The sequence below is a fragment of the Scomber scombrus genome, chromosome 23 (genome assembly GCF_963691925.1).
Source record: "Scomber scombrus chromosome 23, fScoSco1.1, whole genome shotgun sequence".
Classification (NCBI taxonomy): domain Eukaryota; kingdom Metazoa; phylum Chordata; class Actinopteri; order Scombriformes; family Scombridae; genus Scomber; species Scomber scombrus.
Window position 1 is genome coordinate 3,810,857 of NC_084992.1, and position 22,924 is coordinate 3,833,780.

Consider the following 22,924-nt stretch of genomic DNA (forward strand, 5'->3'; position numbering starts at 1 on the left):
ATCTACTGGATACTGAACAAGTTACATCACCTCTGGTCTAGAACCCATTCCGGTTTTTCTCCTAGACACGAAACACAAATGTTCACTGGAACACAAATCCTTTTTGCTGTACTGAAATACAGTTCCCTTAGCTCTGGTCTAGAATACCTTCAAGTTCACCTACTGGAAGCAAAACAAGTTCCCTAAAACCTTGCCTAGAACCTGTCCCCGTTCATCTGATAGACACTGAACAACGTCCCTCACTGGTTGATCCAGAAGTGTCCAGTTTCATCTACTGGAAACTCAACAAGTCGTAAGTGCTGGACCAGAACTGTCCAGTTGCTTCTACTACAACAAACCAGATCCCACTACTGGTTTACAGTATGACTTGTTTCATCTACTGGGAATAATTTCTGGTCTACAGGACATCCACTGGAATACAAACTGGTTCCCTAATCATATTTTTCTATTTTATGTTCTGGAAACTCCCCTCTGGTCTCGGACATCTGGCATTAAATCTACTGAAAACTACAAAGTGTTTCCACTGCTGCTGTAATATAGGAAATTATTTACATCCTCTTTAATAAGCTCCACTGAATACACTTTGTTCTATAAGAGAAGTCCTATTTTGTTTTGGCTAGACAGTAATGAAGTCGCCTCACTGCTGCTTGAAGGAGATGTACCATATCGGCACTGGGACACCATGAAGGTGCTAATGGACCAATCTGTTTCATCTCCCAGTGTCTCGTGGGCCTGGACCATTTTGTGGAAGTGGCCCTTACCTCTGGTCTGAATGACATCATTTCAAATTTGAGGCTCCAACAAAAGGCCTCAAACAACTTTCGCTAAGGACATAAACAACTGATTCATTTGTGAACATTCCCTCTGGTACAGGGATTATTTTCTCTGTCGACCCTGCCGCCTGGCGACCAGGATGTCTTCCATTTATTCTGGGAAATGTCCCATTTCTCCTGCCTTTAACCTCCGGCTCTCTTTCTGCTGGCCTGAAGGATGATTTCCATTTCTCCGTCTTGGCGCCCACCAATCTGTGGAGATATAGTACTGTGCCTGATTACGCTGCTGATGAATTCTTCTTAATAGCCTAAATCTTAGCCCTTTCATTTATTGTCTCAACACATAAGGCTCATTGTTTTTTGTTTTTTACAGATTTTTTGCTGAGATAAACCTTGGTTTCTGACAAGGAGCAAATCAGCTTAAAGGAATAGATTGGCATTTTGGTAAATACATATAAAGATTGGGAGCAGTGGGGAAACCGCTAGCCTGGCTCTGTCAAATCTTCCACCAGCAGCTCCAAAAGCTAAATAATTATCTTTTTTTTTAAAAACCTGTTCACAAACAGAAATGTAGAAATTCCAATTTGGGATTTAAGAAGGAGATCGATTGTGTAACTATTTCGTGAAACATTTTATCCATCTGCCAAACACTTCTGTGCTGCATCTTTGCTGACTGTGGGAAGTCACTGTTACTGGCTGTTGTTCGCAAAGAAATAGTTACAGCACCCAATTCTTCAGACAACACTTCTGTAAATAGATGGATAATAGCAGAGTGATATAAAATCCAAGATGTTTTTGAAAAATAAAAACTCAAAACAAAGAGCCTTATCTACACAGTCTTTCACTTCCATCATCAAACAATCTCCAGTCCTTCATCTATCGCCCAGGCTTCGTACTGTATCTCAAATTAACTGAGAGACGACTTCCAAACCTCATTTAAGCTAATTTCTAGGACAAGTTTAACAACCTTCCCAGGTTTCTACCTGCAGTATGACTGAGCTAAAGGGCACGTTCCAGTCCAAGACCACAGCTCCCTGCCTTTCCTCCTGTCTGCAGTTTTACGGAGGATGAAATATGTTGTAAATAGTGTAAATAACTCTGTCTGTTGATGTCTGTCTGTGTGAGTCAGTTGTGAAGTAGGAAAACAGTAGCAGTTTGAAATAAAAAAAAATACTACAATGAAAAGAAATAATCTTATCACAGACATGAGTCAGCACCCCCAAAAAACCTTGTTTTTTCCAAAGAGTGCAACATTTCTTGAGTTAAAAAAAAAAGATTTTTCAAAGTTCATATGAAAACATTTTCACATTTTAAAATGCATTTTCAGGAGTCAGTTTAAAAGAAAAGATGAAAAACAAAAGAGAAAAAACAGATTCAATGTTTCTGAAGGGTGTTGACAAACTGTAATGAAAGAGTTCTTACCTTCAAGTCGAGTTCAGATGCTTCCTGATAGATCTGGTAGCAAATGTTGTGTAACGACAAAGAAAGGACTGGACAATGGCGGATCTCTTTCCTTATGTGGTCACATGTCTGTAAGATATGACATAGTGGGTCGTCCACCAATAATATCACTCCATCCACACATCCATCATGTTGTCTGTTGATGTTACTGGTTATTAGAATCATTGAGAATGAAAGAAAACGTGTGTCTGTGTGTAAATAAGTGTGTGTGAATAATTTCCACAATGAAATTTAACTTAAAATTGCGGAAATGGGAGCTATGAGATACAGTGTGTATGTGTGTGTGTGTGTGCATAAAGAGAAGGGGGTCTTTTTTTTTTTTTACTTGAAAAGAAGTGTCAGTTGTCATCTGGATAAATGTGTTGACCTGATGCAGTGTTATGACCTTTGAACTAAGCACCACCTTTCCATTGCCTTGACCTTTTGGTTGGGGCCACTGATTAAGAGTTTGGCGGTGATGTGCTGTGGAGGCCATGGTGCAGAGTTTTAGCATTTGACTCCATACTTTTTGTCGCTTACTAAAAAAACAACCGGAATATTCAGCATCACAGATTTAATGACTGATGTTTGCAGATGACTGTTGTCTCGATTGAGTTACATAATTAACTATCTCAAATTGCAGCATCATGTATAGAAAAATCAAACAGATGCTCGATTCTTATTTGTTTCAGCAGCGCAGACTCTCTACTACATTGGCGATACTGTTGGTACTGTACAGTACATTTGCATTTTTGAAGAAAAAAAAACACAAAAGCAAAATATTCCTTATCTGATCAAACCATAGACCGTATATAAGAAATGGACGTAACATCCGTGACGTCACCCATTGGTTTGTGGACTGCTGCTCGGAAGCCAATAGTATCGGATCTGATCAGCGCCATCTTGAAAATTTCAGGTGCATGCTGGAAAAATAAAAACACGGATTCTACTTATATGGGCATCAGGAGGAGCATGAGGCGCCCTCCTGAACCTGTGAACCAATCAACCTGTCAATCACAACGTAGCCACGCCCTAATGCATACCCTGCTTTATCGTCAAATATAAAATCAGGGAGGCCAAAATTTCACAAATGAACATCATACTGCATTGAAAAAGGCTTTAAACTAGCGATTGAGACCATAAACACATTTTGAAAACGTTTACTGAAATTAGAAATCAAGTGAGAAGTTGGTGAATTCTCCATTGACTTGTATAGAGACGGAAGTCCTTTTGACACCAAAACGGTCGCCCCCTGGTGGCCTTTTGATAGAATGCAGTTTTAAGTTACTTCCGCGTTGGCCTCATTTCAGAGGACCGGAACTCCCCGCCTGGATCAAACGTAAGAATTAACAAGAGGATTTAAATCAGTTTTTCTTAAAGATTTTGTCAGAAACATTCTGCAAATGCTCCAGTTGGTCACTAAACCCAACTGGTAAATGTGTAACAAAGAAGACATGGCCACCAGTGAAAACGGCAACAGCAGTCCAACTCTTTAATCAGTGGCTTTGACCTTTGACCTTCTATGCCTGCTATGAACCCAGTAGTCTTAATTCTTTTCTCTTTGCTTTATACCAAACCAAAAGGAGCCTTCTGTTGATGATGTGCAGCCACACAAGGGTCAACGAGCAGCTGAAATCTTTTTAGTTCACATCACTTTTGTGTTAATGTGTTACGCTATCTGTCAGTGCTTTGTCTCTCCAGCTGATGCACAGTTTAGTGCAAACAGGAAGCTAATGAGCCAGGAGGGGAGGAGGAGAGTAAAGATGGTTTTACCCCATTTTGTAACATTTTTCTAAATCCTTTTAAGGTTTTAGATTGATTTCCTTCCTTCCAGGCAAATACATGTTTCACTTTAGTTTACGCAATGAAAATCAACTTGCAGACAATTCTAATTTTGTTCAGTTAATCACAAACATCATTGATTATTTTTAGTCAAAGTTACATTATCATTATGGCACACAGTTGCGATCAGGAACCTGTTTGATATTTTGTGGTACTAACAAATGTTGCAGTTCAGCTGCAGACTCTGAATTACAGATGTCAAAGGTTCCTTTTAATCAATTTATGCACTCAAGTCATAATTTGGTGAACAAGACAATTACTTAAAGGTGCGTAAGATTAATCTTTGTCTCTACATCCTGTGTGGATCACAGCTGAACGTTTTTAAAAGGTCACGTTTTCTTTTGTCACGTCACTAGCAATGAAAAACTATTGCTTTACTGATCTGTAATTCTAAGTACTATCAAAGTTTATGTGTGTTAAAGGTCTACCGAAAAATACAATCATTGAGTTTTGACAGCTTTCACATGATGAAACAAATAAACATTTTTAATTCCCTCAAACTGTGTTAACACTAAAGCAGCTCTACAGTAACTCACAGGTGAGCAGAGGTCTCCAACCCTGCTCCTGTAGAGCTACCACCCTGCATGTTTTAGGTGTCTTCCCATTCTAACACACCTGAATCTAATAATTAACTCGTTATCAAACAGCTGAAGCTCGTCAAAGGGCTTGATAAGTTAATTATTAGATTCAGGTGTGTTAGAGTGGGAAGATACCTAAAACATGCAGGGCGGTAGCGCTCTAGGAGCAGGGTTGGTGACCACTGTTGTAGACAATCTTATGTGCAGTTGCTGAGTCGAGTTCAAACACGTGAAGTAACTGATTTGATTTCAGAGTAGTTTGACTCTTGGTGGCTGTGGTTACTTGGCCCTTTATGTGTGTTTTTAGCCAATGCAGTGTGTTTGTGTGTGTATATATATATATGTGTGATCATTCCACATCATGCATCATTTTAGACAGGAACAGATTTTTTTTTATTAAGTGCTGTAGACAAATTAAGATATTGAAACAAACTGGACTGGTTTTCCTAAAAGGAGTCTTTGGGTTTGAGTTCAATCAGCTGAAACATGATTTGTGTTGAATCATTTTATAATGGGTTCAATAACATGATCCTCACAGTATAAAGGTTCTTAAATGTATTATTTTGAACACAATCCAATTTCTGGAAGGACAACATTAATGTTTAATTTGAACTCCTGAACATTGAACCTGCTATAGTTATAAAATATTTTATAATTGCAGCATAGAAGTGTCATTTCTTTACAGCTCTTTAACCTCAATAATGATGAGCTCTGTACTTCAACATTTCAAGAATATTAAGAATCTAAATAACCGTTAATAAGCTGTTTAATATTTGAGTGTTTCTCTCTGTGAGATGCTTTTAGGAAAACTAGTCCTGGGTTAAAGAAGAAGGAGACGTGAGAGAAACAGTGTTTTGAAGACATGTTGTAGACATGTTTTAATGCTAACAATGATCTGTAATGTGATGTGTGTTGATATGAAACATGTATGTTTGTTTGGATCAGGGTGCGGGCATTTGGCGATAACAAAAACCCTGATTTGTATTGAGAAAAGATGCATTCAACTGTGAAAATAAAACTAATGCAGTGGCATCACGTCGACCTGCTGTGTCTGACTTATTGTATTTAAACAGCTGTTGGGATAAAGCTAAAGTTTCAGGCTTTTCCTTCAAGAATTTCAGTGATAGAACATTTACTCAAACACTTTTAGATAATTGTTCTTTACCAGAGTTTTTTAGTTTTGACACATTCTACTTTTCTTTCACCACAATTCAGATGTAAATATTCAACTTCTTATTCCAGTTTCTTTTCCAGTATCACATGGCTAGAGTTGGTTACACTTAACCAAAACTGAGGACTGTTTGTTCAGCGCTTTAGTAAACTTGAGTGCTTTAGTAGTAAATAAATCTGTGAAATGTCATCAGCTTTAAAAAAGATCTCTGTGGTAAGGTATGACACCAATGAAACACAACTGAATTAAATCATATTATGTTTAATATCATCTTACATTTTCTACCTTCAATCTGTAATTCTTTCTTTCCTCCTTCAGCTGATCTTAAAGCATGATAAACGTATAAATTGTAGATTTCCTCACTCCACAGCAACACTCAAATTTACTGAGTACACTATATTGCAAAACAGTGTGGCAACCCTTTTGCCTTCTACCATCCTCCCTATTGTCCAAAACTACATATTAAGGTTTTATTATGGGGCAGAGAACACTGCCAATCAAATTTACTGAAAATGAATGAGGGCCATAAATGTTGCCAAGGTTCAAACCACTCCTTTTACCATTATGAATATGGGTATATTTACTGGTTCCTGCTCATATCACAGATCAACACGTTTAGAGATGGATGTAACCAACATGCTGTGAAGTGCAAGAACCGACAAGCCACTTTAAAGCAGATCAGTGTGGAAAAAGGAGCAGAGGTTCAGCTGTGTGTGACACTTTTGCTACGCAGAGCTTCTTCGCTATCTGGAAAGTGAAGCTGTTGGGACATTAACCGTCATTGAGAGGGGAAATGGCGCAGCAAGGAAATCAAGCACACAAGGTGAAATTCTGTTGTTCGATGTGTCTGGATCTACTGAAGGATCCGGTCACTATTCCCTGTGGACACAACTACTGCATCAACTGTATTAAAATACACTGGGATGGAGAAGATAAGAAGAATATCCACAGCTGTCCTCAATGCCAAAAGACTTTCAAATCAAGGCCTGAACTGGTGATAAACACCATGTTAGCAGAGTTAGTGGAGGAGCTGAAGAATACCGGACTGGGAGCTGCTCCTGCTAATCACTGTTATGCCGGACCTACAGATGTAGCCTGTGATTTCTGCACTGGGACGAAGCTGAAAGCCCTCAAATCCTGTCTGGTGTGTCTGGCTTCTTACTGTCAGCAACACCTTCAGCCTCACTATGATTCTCCTGCTTTTAAAAAACATAACCTGGTCGACGCTTCTGGTAAACTTCAGGAGACCATCTGCTTTCTTCACAATGAGGTGATGAAGATTTTCTGCCGCACTGATCAACAGTGTATCTGTTTTCTCTGCTCCATGGATGAACATAAAGGCCACGACACAATCTCAGTTGCAGTAGAAAGGACTGAGAAGCAGAAGGATCTCAACGTAAGTCGGCAAAATATCCGCCAGAAAATCCAAGACAGAGAGAAAGTTGTGAAGGAGCTTCAACAGGAGGTGGAGGACATCAATCAATCAGCTGATAAAGCAGTGGTGGACAGTGAGAACATCTTCATTAAGTTGATCCGTCTCATCCAGAAAAGAAGCTCAGAAGTGAAGCAGCAGATCAGATCCCAACAAGAAACTGAAGTGAATCACGTCAAGGACTTTCAGAAGAAGCTGCAGCAGGAGATCACTCAGCTGAAGATGAAAGATTCTGAACTGGAGAAGCTCTCATGCACAGATGATCACACCCGGTTTCTGCAAAAATACCCCTTTCTGTCAAGTGGTGAGGGATCTGCAGGCTCTCCCAGAACCAACATCAATCGCTTGTGGTACTTTAAGCACGTGACTGCATCTGTGGCAGCGGTCAGGTATAATCTGCAGGCCATTCTTAGTGAGAAATGGCCACAAGCAGATCCGAAGAAAAGAGCTGAGTTCTTACAGAGTTCATGTCAGATCACACTGGATCCAAACACAGCTAACAATTGTCTGGTTGTATCAGACAGGGACAGAAAGATAACATATAATGTTAAAAATGAACCATATCCTGAACATCTAGAAAGATTCCTTCATGCAGCTCAGGTCCTGAGTAACGAAGGACTGACTGGACGTTGTTATTGGGAGGTTGAGAGGAGCGGGAGCATTGGAGTAGCAGTTGCATACAACAGTATTGGTCGTTCAGGGGACTTTAATGCATATGCGTTTGGATACAATGATAAGTCTTGGGCTTTACGATGTGACACTGGATACACATTCAGACATAACAAGATCTCAGCAGCCATCTCAGGCCCTCAGACCTCAAAAATAGGAATCTACCTGGATCACAGTGCAGGTGTTCTGGCCTTCTACAGCATCTCTCATACGATGACTCTCCTCCACAGAGTCCAGACCACATTCACTGAGCCTCTCTATGTTGGACTTTGTCTTTGCTCTGATGGACACACTGCAAAGGTTTGTAAGTACAAGTAGACGGAACAGAATAAAAAGACTGAGGGACAGTTAATGTTTATCTGTCATCTATGACCATTGTACTTCATGTCACAATCCTGGAGTGTTGATATTTTATTGCTGTAGCTGAGGTGTTCATAAAATTTATTACACAAAGAATGTAAGACGTAATAACTCACAAAATGGTCGACAATATGCTTAGTGACTTTTAAGATGGAAAAAAACGAGGTGACTGTTAAGTAGGGCTGGGTCTCGTTAAAAAAATTATGACACCAGTAAAAATCCAAGTACCCTTAAAGTGATTGTGATACCAACCGAGTACTTCATTCGATACCCATCATGTGAGTAGAAGCATTAAAACACGACTTCACCACCACAGATGGGTTGTAGCTGCTGTGGCAGTGGACCAATCACATGTCGCATTAAATCGAAGAACGCTTGTGTTGATTGGCTGTGAGCAAGTCCGTACAAATAGTCATATTTTCTAGCTCTTGGTGCAAAAAGGATCTATCGCAGGTATCGTTTGACTGGAGATGTGTCGATACTACTTGTTATTGATTTATTTCAGTTGATACCTTAAGATGTAAAGTACCTATACCCAGCCCTAATGTAAAGTAACTGAAAACAAGAGTCACAATGACAGAGAAGAGCGTTTTCCATTGAATGATTGAAAGGTGGCACCTTTGACAACTAAAATCTTTTAACTCTATAACCTTTCAACGCTGTTGTACTTATTAGCTCCTTATAGCTAAATCTTCCTAATTTGTCACTAAAAAATAAAGCAGGAAACTCTGACTATTCAAAAAAAAAAAGTATATTAAATTTCAGCAGTGTTTCTATGTGGAGATCATTATAGGAAAAATTGTCTTTGACGAAATTAGAAATAGAAATGACAACAAAAGTGTTTTGAGGACATGTTGTAATGATAATAATGATATGTAATGTGATGTTTATTCATATGAAACATGTGTGTTTGTTGAAATCAAGTTGTGGGAACGCTTTTGGAGAAAATCTAGACACTTATCTGTATGAAAAAATGTATTTAGCTGTGAAAATAAAAGAACCATCTGGGCAACGTTTTACTCTGTGTCTGACTTACTGTTGTCTTCCTGCTGTGATTGTTAACTCTGTCTACATGAGTTCATTTATACAATTTGTATTACATTATGTTAAGAAAAATTTTGAGTGTAGTAATTATTGATTGGGACATTTACAACAAACAATGCACATTTTAGACTACAAAATACTGAGTGGAAAAACTTACAATTTTAACCTTGTTCATTGTGGATTACAATGAAACTACAGTAAGTACATTTTGTCTAGCACCATTTAAGGATTTGGTACTTCCAATATATCCAGTAGTTCCACTTTTTTTAGACTTTCAACTCATTCATCAGTTAATTTCAGAGGGGGATATTCTTCTTCTTAAACCACTACATAAAGGCTAAAGTTATAGGTTACTCTGCAGATTCATACTTTACATTCTACATTAGAGATCCCACCTGACAATGACACTATTGTACTTAACTATGAATATGTTTGATACTAAAGTTCAACCTTTTTTTAGTTTAACTGGTTTGATATTTTTCCATTGTGGTATTTGTGACTTTACTTACAACAAATAAAGGATCAGAGTACTTCTCATTAACACTGCTGATGACAAAAAAGATATGAATATAAAGGTTACGTTGTATAATGAATGGCTGAACACAGTGGTTGAATCCAGTCTGTAAAGGGCCGTCCACACTGAGAACAATAACTATAACTATAACTATAACTATAACGATGTGAGCGTCCACACTGAGAACAATATGACCTTTAAACAGCGGTGTCCAGTACGAGCTGCTGTAGTATGTAATACGGAGAAATAACAAGGAAAGAAAAAGAGTTCAGAGGTTGGTGCTGATTCAGTGTTGATCAGAAGTATTTCAGACACTAGTTGCTGTGATGTTTCAGTATTTATAGACCAAACTGACCCACAGCAGATGTTGAAACGCGGTGTGTAAAAGTGCACCGCTGAAGCAATGACACACAGTATGAGCACAGATCTGCTTACAAAGATCCGCTAACTTTGTTGTTGTTTTTTTTTAATATTATAATAGAGAACAAAGCTACAGCATCTTTGTAATAATAAAGACCTCTCTACTCTGTCATCCTGCTCCAGTTTACAGCGCGTGAGCCCGTGGTGCGTGAGAGAGGAGCAAAGCCGCATTATAATAAATAAATAAGGATTTTTACAGTCAGCGTTTTTATCGTTCATAAAATCGCTCTGAAAGTGATTCGTGACATCGTTCTCCTCTATCGTTATATTAGTACAGTTGTGGTGTGGACTCCGCCATCCAACATGAATTAGAAACATATTTAAAACGATACATTTATAGTTATCTCTCTCGGTGTGGACGGATCCTAAAGATGTAAATGAGTGTCGGAAAAGCTGCCGAGGTTCAAAAACTGCTCCATTTCTTTGAATGAAAAAAAGCCTAATAGATCAGGACGAGAAGCCAATCTCACTGACAGAGACTGAATGATTTACAGGCTCCCAAAAAAGTATTAAAAAAAAGAAAAACAATCTCAGATAATCGGACATATAATTACACATATCCGCAGGATTATCTCAGGTAATGATCGGAGGTAAATATATCAACTGAGGACATGTTCTGTAAACTTGTAAAATACAACTGAACAAACTGCAGCAACAAAAGTGAATGAAAGCTATGAATGCGTTCAAACTGCCTCTTTTTCCTTGAATGCAGCAAAGTCTGAGAACCCCTCCCACTTCTCACAGAGTCATGCTCCGACTGTTTATTTCCGGGTTCCTGCCCCTTTAACAGATCGGCAAGTTTAGAGATGGTTTTGACCAACACGCGGTGAAGCACAAAACCCGACAAGCCACGTTATAGCAGAACAGTGTGAAAAGGGTCTTTGCTTTGGAAAAAGTGAAACTCTTGACTCATTACCGGTGAAATGGCGCAGCAAGGAAATCAAGCAGACAGAGTGAAATTCTGTTGTTCGATCTGTCTGGATCTACTGAAGGATCCGGTGACTATTCCCTGTGGACACAACTACTGCATGAACTGTATTAAAACTTTCTGGGATGGAGAAGATAAGAAGAATATCTACAGCTGTCCTCAATGCCGAAAGACTTTCATACCGAGGCCTGAAATGGGTAAAAACACCATGTTAGCGGAGTTAGTGGAGGACCTGAAGAAGAATGGACTGGGAGCTGCTCCTGCTGATCACTGCTATGCCGGACCTGAAGATGTAGCCTGTGATGTCTGCACTGGTAGGAAGCTGAAAGCCCTCAAATCCTGTCTGGTGTGTCTGGCTTCTTACTGTCAGCAACACCTTCAGCCTCACTATGATTCTCCTGCTTTTAAAAAACATAACCTGGTCGACGCTTCTGCTAAACTTCAGGAGACCATCTGCTCTCTTCACAATGAGGTGATGAAGATTTTCTGCCGCACTGATCAACAGTGTATCTGTATTCTTTGCTCCATGGATGAACATAAAGGCCACGACACAGTCACAGCTGCAGCAGAAAGGACTGAGAAGCAGAAGGAGCTCAGCGTAACTCGGCAATATATCCAACAGAGAATCCAAGACAGAGAGAAAGTTGTGAAGGAGCTTCAACAGGAGGTGGAGGCCATCAATCAATCAGCTGATAAAGCAGTGGTGGACAGTGAAACGATCTTCACTGAGTTGATCCGTCTCCTCCAGAATAAAAGCTCAGATATGAAGCAGCAGATCAGATCCAAGCAGGAAACTGAAGTGAATCACGTCAAAGATGTTCAGAAGAAGCTGCAGCAGGAGATCACTCAGCTGAAGACAAAACATGCTAGACTGGAGAAGCTCTCACACACAGAGGATCACATCCAGTTTCTGCAAAAATACCCCTCGCTGTCAGGTGTTGGTGGATCTGCAGGCTCTCCCAGAACCAACATTGATCACTTGTGGTATTTTAAGGACCTGATGGCAGCTGTTTCAGCAGTCAGAGATAAACTGCAGGTCATTCTTAGTGAGAAATTGCCACAAGCAGAACCAAAGACCAGAGCAGAGTTCTTACAATATTCACGTCAGATGACGTTGGATCCAAACACAGCACACAGCTATCTGGTTTTATCAGACAGGAACAGAAAGGCAACACATAATTATAAAAACAAACCATATCCTGAACATCCAGACAGATTCATTCATATAGCACAGGTCCTGAGTAAAGATGGACTGACTGGACGTTGTTATTGGGAGGTTGAGAGGAGCAGGACCGTTGGAGTAGCAGTTGCATACAAGAGTATTGATAGATCAGGGGACTTTAATGAACATTTTTTTGGATACAATGATAAGTCTTGGGCTTTACGTTGTGGCACTGGATACACATTAAGACATAACAACATCTCAACTGCCATCTCAGGCCCTCAGTCCTCAAGAACAGGAGTCTACCTGGATCACAGTGCAGGTGTTCTGGCCTTCTACAGCATCTCTGATACGATGACTCTCCTCCACAGAGTCCAGACCACATTCACTGAGCCTCTCTATGCTGGACTTCTTTTCTCTATGGGAGAAACTGCTGAGTTTTGTGAGTTGAAGTAGACAGAGTAGAATAATAAGGCTGAGGGACAATTAATGTGTATACCTGATTTATGACCATTGTCCTGAGAGCCTGACATTTGTGACTTTGAAAACATTAAAATGAAACATCAGATGTGTTATGGAGCAAAAAAACAAGATTTACTATAACAGAGAAATGTGTTTTCCATTGATGATTGAAAGCAATACTATGATGATTAAAGTAGTAGTTTCATTTACACAATATATTTTTTTGCATATTTGATCATTGTGGTTATTAATATGTGATAGTTGTTTGAGGGTTTCTGTGATAGTAATTATTTTACTGAATATATTCTACAATCTTTGCATCTCTGTTTAATCATTTTCAGGTGACAGCTAAAACAATTGCTGATTAAGTCATCCTGATACATTTGAATTACTGTTTGTATAATGGCATGATTTTGGTGTTTATGTTGGTTAAATTTGGTAGTTGGAACCATTATGTTGGTTAAAAATACAGTGCATTTTAATGTTTTCTTATAAATAATAAATAATAAATGAATACATCTCTGCCTCATTGTTCAGACTTTTCTTTTTGAGAGTGAACAGTCTCATTCTTTGAATCATACAGACATTGTAGGGATAACCTTTCTTCCTTCCAGGTAAATACATGTTTCACTTTAGTTTACTATGCAATAAAAATAAACTTGCTGACATTTGGAAATAAAATATTTCATAAATATATACAATAAATAAATATTTTTGTCTAAGTTATATTATCTTAATGTCACACTGCAGTTGTGAACAGGGACTTCTTCCTTGTTGATGCATTAGAGAACAATCGGACATCTGATGATTAAACAAAGCACCATGCGAGCTGTATCATTGCAGAAAGAATTAAACCCAGAAGACAAATAAGAAACATAAACGTTGCTTAAGATTTTATCTGAATTTGATATTTTGTGGCACTAAAAATGTTGCAGTTCAGCTGCCAACTCCTGAATTACAGATGTCAAAGGTTCCTTGAATGCACCAAGAGTGACTTATCAGTTTCCTGTCTTGTGCTGCATTCAGTATCCACAGGAAAGATGGTAAATACTAGTGACTTAATAGAAAGTAACATCCTTGTATCTTCCAGACTTTAAATGCTGTTTGGTGATTAAAAATGTAGGAACCCTTAAAACTAGTCCTGGATTACAGAGGAAGGAGACGTGAGAAGAACAGTGTTTTAATGCTAACAATGATCTGTAATGTGATGTGTGTTGATATGAAACATGTATGTATATATCACAGGCGGGGAGTTCCAGTACTCTGAAATGAGGCCAACGCGGAAGTAATTTAGAACTGCATTCTATCAAAAGGCCACCAGGGGGCGACCGTTTTGGTGTCTAAAGGAGTTCCGTCTCTATACAAGTCAATGGAGAATTTACCAACTTCTCACTTGATTTCTAACCTCAGTAAATGTTTTCAAAATGTGTTTATGGTCTCAATCGCTAGTTTAAAGCCTTCTTCAATGCAGTATGATGTTCATTTGTGAAATTTTGGCCTCCCTGATTTTATATGTGACGATAAAGCAGGGTATGCATTAGGGCGTGGCTACGTGGTGATTGACAGGTTGATTGGTTCACAGGTTCAGGAGGGCGCCTCATGCTCCTCCTGATGCCCATATAAGTATAATCCTCGTTTTCTTTTTACCCGGCATGCACCTGAAATTTTCAAGATGGCGCTGCCCGGATCCGAAACTATTTGCTTCCAAACAGCAGTCCACAAACCAATGGGTGAAGTCACGGATGTTATGTCCATTTTTATATACAGTCTATGATATATCATCACTGCTATAACAATAACCCTGATTTGTATTGAGATAAGATGTATTCAACTGTGAAAATAAAACTAATGCAGTGGCATCATGTCAAACTGCTGTGTCTGATTTATTGTATTTAAACAGCTGTTGGGACTAAGATAACATTTCAGCCTTTTCCTTTAAGAATTACAGAGATAGTAAATTTACTGAAAAAAACACTTTTAGATAATTGTTCTTTACCAGAGTTTTTTAGTTTTGACACATTTAACTTTTCTTTCATCTCAATTCAGATGCAAATATACAACTTTTGATTCCAGTTTATCTCATGACTAGAGTTGGTTACACTGAAGATTCATATTTTACATTCTAACTGAGACACAATGAGCTCATTAAGCACTGAAAATATGAAGATTGGGATATTGTGACTTGGAATAAGCCATAAAACTTCGAACATATGGTTTATTCAGTGCTTTAGTAAACTTTAGTAGCTTAGTAGTAAAAAGTATGTGAAATTTTAACAGCCTACAACGAAAAGATGTCTGTATGATATGTTACCATTACAGTTGGAAACAGGATGTCATGTTTGTATTGAAGAACATGATTGGCTTTGTCAGTTATACAAGTGAAATAAAGTAGAAAATAAATTGCATTTTTTATGTTACCCTTTGTATCATAACTTCCTTATGGAAAATGATTAAATTATGAAAAGACTTTTGCTCTGTGTGAGTATTTGGACAAAGGTTTGTCATTAAGAAAAAATGTTTTCAACAGGTAGCCTTCATATTAGTTTGGCGTTTTTTTTTCTTTCTGAAACATATTTTCTCTCCGCTACACACAGTATGTTTTTTTGTAGCAATGATTTGTTTTTCTTTGGAAGATGAATGTCTGTCACCAGAATTTATTTCTATATCATATTAGTGTGTCTTAAAAGGGATCATTTTAGTGGTATGGCATGAAAGTAGAAAAATCCTGAATTCATTCATATTATGTCTCATTTTACACTCTTTCCTTTCTTCTTTTCTGAAGTTATCAAACTCTAAAAGCATGAAAATCCCCCCAAAATTGAAGATGACTTCACTCAACAGCAACAGAACAAGTACTGTTATTCTGAGTACACTATATGGCAAAAAGTTAGCCAGTTCAAACTGACTGTAAATATGTAAATGAGAGCCATGATTACTGCCAACATGCAAACCGCTCCTTCTCTTGGAATGAAGCAAAACTACTAACCTCTCCCTTTTCTCAAGAGGGTTGACTGTTTATTTCTTTGTTACTGCTAATATCACTGATATACAAGTTCAGACACGGGTGTAACCAACATACTTTTAATATGTAGAGCTCTATTGCTGTGAGGAAATGAGTCATTTACCATCATTGAGAGGTGAAATGGCGCAGCAAGGAAATCAAGCACACGGAGTGAAATTCTGTTGTTCGATGTGTCTGGATCTACTGAAGGATCCGGTCACTATTCCCTGTGGACACAACTACTGCATGAACTGTATTAAAACTTTCTGGGATGTAGAAGATAAGAAGAATATCTACAGCTGTCCTCAATGCAGAAAGACTTTCATACCGAGGCCTGAACTGGGTAAAAACACCATGTTAGCAGAGTTAGTGGAGGACCTGAAGAAGACCGGACTGGGAGCTGCTCCTGCTGATCTCTGCTATGCCGGACCTGAAGATGTAGCCTGTGATGTCTGCACTGGTAGGAAGCTGAAAGCCCTCAAATCCTGTCTGGTGTGTCTGGCCTCTTACTGTCAGCAACACCTTCAGCCTCACTATGATTCTCCTGCTTTTCAAAAACATAACCTGGTCGACGCTTCTGCTAAACTTCAGGAGACCATCTGCTCTCTTCACAATGAAGTGATGAAGATTTTCTGCCGCACTGATCAACAGTGTATCTGTTTTCTCTGCTCCATGGATGAACATAAAGGCCACGACACAATCTCAGTTGCAGCAGAATCGACTGAGAAGCAGAAGGAGCTCAGCGTAAGTCGGCAAAATATCGACCAGAGAATCCAGGACAGAGAGAAAGATGTGAAGGAGCTTCAACAGGAGGTGGAGGACATCAATCAATCAGCTGATAAAGCAGTGGAGGACAGTGAGATATTCACTGAGTTGATCTGTCTCCTCCAGAAAAGAAGCTCAGATTTGAAGCAGCAGATCAGATCCCAACAGGAGACTGAAGTGAATCATATCAAAAACCTTCAGAAGAAGCTGCAGCAGGAGATCACTCAGCTGAAGAGAAAACATGCTGGACTGGAGAAGCTCTCACACACAGAGGATCACATCCAGTTTCTAAAGAAATACCCCTCAATGTCAGATGTTGGTGGATCTGCAGGCTCTCCCAGAACCAACATTGATCACTTGTGGTACTTTAAGGATCTGATGGCAGCTGTTACAGCGGCCAAAGATAAACTGCAGGTCATTCTTAGTGATAAATGGCCACAAGCAGAACCAAAGACCAGAGCTGAGCTCTTACAATATTCACGTCAGATCACACTGGATCCAAACACAGCAAACTATTTTCTGGTTTTATCAGACAGGAACAGAAAGGTAACAAATAATTATAAAAATAAACCATGTCCTGAACATCCAGACAGATTCACTAATGTAGGTCAGGTCCTGAGTAAAGATGGACTGACTGGACGTTGTTATTGGGAGGTTGAGAGGAACTGGCGCGTTGAGGTAGCAGTTGCATACAAGAGTCTTGGTCGATCAGGGAAATTTAATACATATGCATTTGGACACAACGATAAGTCTTGGGCTTTACGATTTGACACTAGATACACATTCATCCATAACAACATCTCAACTGCCATCTCAGGCCCTCAGTCCTCAAGAACAGGAGTCTACCTGGATCACAGTGCAGGTGTTCTGTCCTTTTACAGCGTCTCTGATACGATGACTCTCCTCCACAGAGTCCAGACCACATTCACTGAGCCTCTCTATGCTGGACTTTGGGTTTGGTCTATAGGATCCACTGCTGAGTTTTGTGAGTTGAAGTAGACAGAGTAGAATAAAAAGGCTGAGGGACAGTGAATGTTTATACTTGGTTTATGACCATGGTAATACATATTATGGTCCTGAAAGTCTGACATTTGTGACTTTGAAAACATTAAAATGAAACATCAGGTGTGTTAAGTAGCAAAAAAATAAGATTTACTATGACAGAGAAATGTGTTTTCCATTGATGATTGAAAGCAATACTATGGTGATTAAAGTAGTAGTTTCATTTACACAATATATTTTTTTGCATATTTGATCATTGTGGTTATTAATATGTGATAATTGTTTGAGGGTTTTTGTGATAGTAATTATTTTACTGAATATATTCTACAATCTTTGCATCTCTGTTTAATCATTTTCAGGTGACAGCTAAAACAATTGCTGATTAAGTCATCCTGATACATTTGAATTACTGTTTGTATAATGGCATGATTTTGGTGTTTATGTTGGTTAAATTTGGTAGTTGGAACCATTATGTTGGTTAAAAATACAGTGCTTTTTAATGTTTTCTTATTAATAATGAATAATAAATGAATACATCTCTGCCTCATTGTACTGACTTTTTTCTTTTTGAGAGTGAACAGTCTCATTCTTTGAATCATACAGACATTGTAAAGATAACCTTTCTTCCTTCCAGGTAAATACATGTTTCACTTTAGTTTACTATGCAATGAAAATCAAGTTGCAGACATTTGGAACTTTATTCAATTAATCACAACATTAGTCATAAATATTTTTGTCTAAGTTATATTATCTTAATGTCACACTGCAGTTGTGAACAGGGACTTCTTCCTTGTTGATGCATTAGAGAACGATCGGAAATCTGATGATTAAACAAAGCACCATGCGAGCTGTATCATTGCAAACAGAATTAAACCCAGAAGACAAATAAGAAACATGAACGTTGCTTAAAATTTAATCTGAATTTGATATTTAGTGGCACTAAAAATGTTGCAGTTCAGCTGCCAACTCCTGAATTACAGATGTCAAAGGTTCCTTGAATGCACCAAGTGTGACTTATCAGTTTCCTGTCTTGTGCTGCATTCATTTTCCACAGGAAAAGATGGTGAATACTAGTGACTTAATAGAAAGTAACATCCTTGTATCTTCCAGACTCTAAATGCTGTTTGGGGATTGAAAATGTAGGAACCCTTAAAACTAGTCCTGGATTAAAGAGGAAGGAGAAGTGAGAAGAACAGTGTTTTAATGCTAACAATGATCTGTAATGTGTTGATATGAAACATGTATGTAAATATCATCACTGCTATAACAATAACCCTGATTTGTATTGAGAGAAGATGCATTCAACTGTGAAAATAAAACTAATGCAGTGGCATCATGTCAACCTGCTGTGTCTGACTTATTGTATTTAAACAGCTGTTTGGACTAAGATAACATTTCAGCCTTTTCCTTTAAGAATTACAGAGATAGTACATTTACTGAAAAACACTTTTAGATAATTGTTCTTTACCAGAGTTGTTTAGTTTTGACACATTTAACTTTTCTTTCATCTCAATTCAGATGCAAATATTCAACTTCTGATTCCAGATGATCTCATGACTAGAGTTGGTTACACTGAAGATTCATATTTTACATTCAAATTGAGACACAATGAGCTCATTAAGCACTAAATATATGAAGTATGGGATATTGTGACTTGGAATAAGCCATAAAACTTCGGACATATGGTTTATTCAGTGCTTTAGTAAACTTTAGTAGCTTAGTAGTAAAAAGTATGTGAAATTTTATCAGCCTACAACGAAAAGATGTCTGTATGATATGTGACCATTACATTTGGAAACAGGATGTCATGTTTGTATTGAAGAACAGGATTGGCTTTGTCAGTTATACAAGTGAAAAAAAGTAGAAAATAAATTGCATTTTTTATGTTACCCTTTGTATCATAACTTCCTTATGGAAAATGTTGAATTATGAAAAGACTTTTGCTCTGTGTGAATATTTGGACAAAGTTTGGTCATTAAGAAAAAATGCTTTTAACAGGTAGCCTTTATATTGCTTTGGGTTTTTTTTGCTTGTTTTTGTTCAGTTGTTTCCACTATGTTATTTGTGATTTTATTTTTATGAGTTCTTCTAATGCTGCTGGTGACAAATGTGGCAGAAAAAAAGACATGAGTATAAAGGTTATGCTGTATTTAAATTGAAAACCACCATTGTGAATGTGTACAGAATGGCTGAACAGACTGGTTAAATTTAGTCTGTAAAGATGCAAATGAGTGCTGTAAATACTGCTAAGGTTCAAGCTGCTCCATTTCCTTGAATGAAAAAAGTCTAATAGATCAGGACGAGAATCTCACTGACAGAGACTGAATGTTTTACTGCCAAACGTAGGCTCCCAAAAAAGTATTCAAAAAAATTAAAAGCAATATCATATAATCAGACATATAATTAAACATATCCACAGCATTATCTGAGGAAATGATCAGAGGTCAATATATCAACTGAAAACATTTGCTGTAAACTCAAGCAAACGTGAAGAAAAGCTATGAATGTTGTCAAACTGCCTCCATTCCCTTAAATGAAGCAAAGACTGAAAACCTCCGCCCAGAGTCCTGAGCTGAGGGTTTATTTTCTGGTTCCTGCGGGTATCACAGATAAACAAGTTTAGACATGGATGTAACCAATATGCTGTGAAGTGCAAGAATGTAAAAGCCACTGTAAAGCAGATAAGTAGGGAAAAAGGACCAGGGGTTTGGCTGTCTGTGACGATTTTGCTACGCAGAGCGTCTTCGCTATCAGGAAAGTAAAGCTATTCAGACATTAACCGTCATTAAGAGGTGAGATGGCGCAGCAAGGAAATCAAGCACACACAGTGAAGTTCTGTTGTTCAATCTGTCTGGATCTACTGAAGGATCCGGTGACTATTCCCTGTGGACACAACTACCGCATGAACTGTATTAAAACACACTGGGATGGAGAAGATCAGAAAATCCACAGCTGTCCTCAGTGCAGAAAGACTTTCATACCAAGGCCTGAACTGGAAAAAAATACCATGTTAGCAGAGTTAGTGGAGGAGCTGAAGAAGACCGGACTGGGAGCTGCTCCTGCTGATCACTGCTATGCCGGACCTACAGATGTGGCCTGTGATTTCTGCACTGGTAGGAAGCTGAAAGCCCTCAAATCCTGTCTGGTGTGTCTGGCCTCTTACTGTCAGCAACACCTTCAGCCTCACTATGGTTCTCCTGCTTTTCAAAAACATAACCTGGTCGACGCTTCTGGTAAACTTCAGGAGACCATCTGCTCTCTTCACAATGAGGTGATGAAGATTTTCTGCCGCACTGATCAACAGTGTATCTGTATTCTCTGCACCATGGATGAACATAAAGGCCACAACACAATCTCAGCTGCAGCAGAAAGGACTGAGAAGCAGAAGGAGCTCAACGTAAGTCTGCAAAATATCCACCAGAGAATCCAGGACAGAGAGAAAGATGTGAAGGAGCTTCAACAGGAGGTGGAGGCCGTCAATCAATCAGCTGATAAAGCAGTGGAGGACAGTGAAAAGATCTTCACTGAGCTGATCCGTCTCATTCAGAAAAGAAGCTCAGATGTGAAGCAGCAGATCAGATCCAAGCAGGAAACTGAAGTGAATCACATCAAGGACTTTCAGATGAAGCTGGAAAAGGAGATCACTGAGCTGAAGAAGAAAGACACTGAGCTGGAGAAGCTCTCACACACAGAGGATCACACCCAGTTTCTGCAGAAATACCCCTCGATGTCAGGTGTTGGTGGATCTGCAGGCTCCCCCAGAACGAACATTGATCACTTGTGGTATTTTAAGGACCTGATGGCAGCTGTTACAGCAGCCAGAGATAAACTGCAGGTCATTCTTAGTGAGAAATGGCAACATGAGCCAAAGACCAGAGCAGAGTTCTTACAGTATTCACGTCAGATCACACTGGATCCAAACACAGCACACAATTCTCTGGTTTTATCAGACAGCAACAGGAAGATAACATTTAATGTTAAAAATAAACCACATCCTGAACATCCAGACAGATTCATTCATATATCTCAGGTTCTGGGTAAAGATGGACTGACTGGACGTTGTTACTGGGAGGTTGAGAGGAGCAGGTATGTTGATGTAGCAGTTGCATACAGATCAAAAAGCTTTAATGAATGTGCATTTGGATGCAATGATAAGTCTTGGGCTTTACGTTGTGGCACTGGATACACATTCAGACATAACAACATCTCAGTTGCCATCTCAGGCCCTCAGTCCTCAAGAATAGGAGTCTACCTGGATCACAGTGCAGGTGTTCTGTCCTTCTACAGCGTCTCTGGTACGATGACTCTCCTCCACAGAGTCCAGACCACATTCACTGAGCCTCTCTATGCTGGACTTTGGGTTTTCTCTAAAGGAGACACTGCTGAGTTTTGTGAGTTGAAGTAGACAGAGTAGAATAAAAAGGCGGAGGGACAGTTAATGTTTATACCTGATTTATGACCATTGTCCTGAAAGTTTGACATTAGTGATTTTGAAAATATCAAATAAAACATCAGGTGTGTTAAGTAGCAAAAAACAAGATTTACTATGACAGAGAAAGTAGTTTTCCATTGATGAATGAAACCAATAATAGTGTGGTGAAACCAGTATTTTCATTTATATCATATATTATATAGAAATATACTGTATACCTCAATGTTAATGAATAACATTTTTCATAATCAACAGCAGTACAACAGGTATTGTTACTCTGAGTACCCTGTATGACAAGAAATATGAAGATACCCCTTTTGCCTTCTACCATCCTTCCTGTTTATCCAAAGCCACACATTAAAGTTTTATTGTGGGGCAGAGAACACTGATAATCAAACTGACTGTAAACATGTGAATGAGGGCCATAAATGCTGCCAAGGTTCAAACCACTCCTTTTACCATTATGAATATGTGTATATTTCCTGGTTCCTGCTCATATCACAGATCAACAAGTTTAGAGATGGATGTAACCTACATGCTGTGACGTGCAAGAACCGACAAGCAACTTCAAAGCAGATTGACTGTGTGTGATGCTTCTGCTATGCAGAGCGTCTTCGCTATCAGGAAAGTCAAGCCATTGAGACATTAACCGTCATTGAGAGGTGAAATGGCGCAGCAAGGAAAACAAGAATACGCAGTGAAATTCTGTTGTTCAATCTGTCTGGATCTACTGAAGGATCCGGTGACTATTCCCTGTGGACACAACTACTGCATGAACTGTATTAAAACTTTCTGGGATGTAGAAGATAAGAAGAAAATCCACAGCTGTCCACAGTGCCGAAAGACTTTCATACCAAGGCCTGAACTGGGTAAAAACACCATGTTAGCAGAGTTAGTGGAGGAGCTGAAGAAGACCGGACTGGGAGCTG

The 22,924-nt window shown here is 38.8% G+C and overlaps 5 protein-coding genes across 5 annotated transcripts in view; 4 read left to right on the top strand and 1 right to left on the bottom strand.

Annotated features, from left to right (window-relative positions):
* The window catches only part of LOC134006179 (zinc finger protein 208-like), a 1,001,836-nt gene that overhangs the window by 864,227 nt on the left and 114,685 nt on the right, over positions 1-22,924 (bottom strand). The gene's annotated exons all lie outside the window — the stretch shown is intronic.
* Positions 6,598-8,223, top strand: LOC134006193 (tripartite motif-containing protein 16-like). The gene has a single exon (XM_062445280.1). The coding sequence runs from the start codon at positions 6,598-6,600 to the stop codon at positions 8,221-8,223; it is 1,626 nt and encodes a 541-aa protein (XP_062301264.1).
* LOC134006195 (tripartite motif-containing protein 16-like) lies at positions 11,160-12,915 on the top strand. The gene has a single exon (XM_062445281.1). The coding sequence runs from the start codon at positions 11,167-11,169 to the stop codon at positions 12,787-12,789; it is 1,623 nt and encodes a 540-aa protein (XP_062301265.1). The 5' UTR covers positions 11,160-11,166; the 3' UTR covers positions 12,790-12,915.
* On the top strand, positions 15,938-17,560 carry LOC134006233 (E3 ubiquitin/ISG15 ligase TRIM25-like). The gene has a single exon (XM_062445321.1). It carries the CDS (start codon positions 15,938-15,940, stop codon positions 17,558-17,560), a length of 1,623 nt encoding a protein of 540 aa, XP_062301305.1.
* Positions 20,361-21,976, top strand: LOC134006196 (E3 ubiquitin/ISG15 ligase TRIM25-like). Its single transcript, XM_062445282.1, has one exon. It carries the CDS (start codon positions 20,361-20,363, stop codon positions 21,966-21,968), a length of 1,608 nt encoding a protein of 535 aa, XP_062301266.1. The 3' UTR covers positions 21,969-21,976.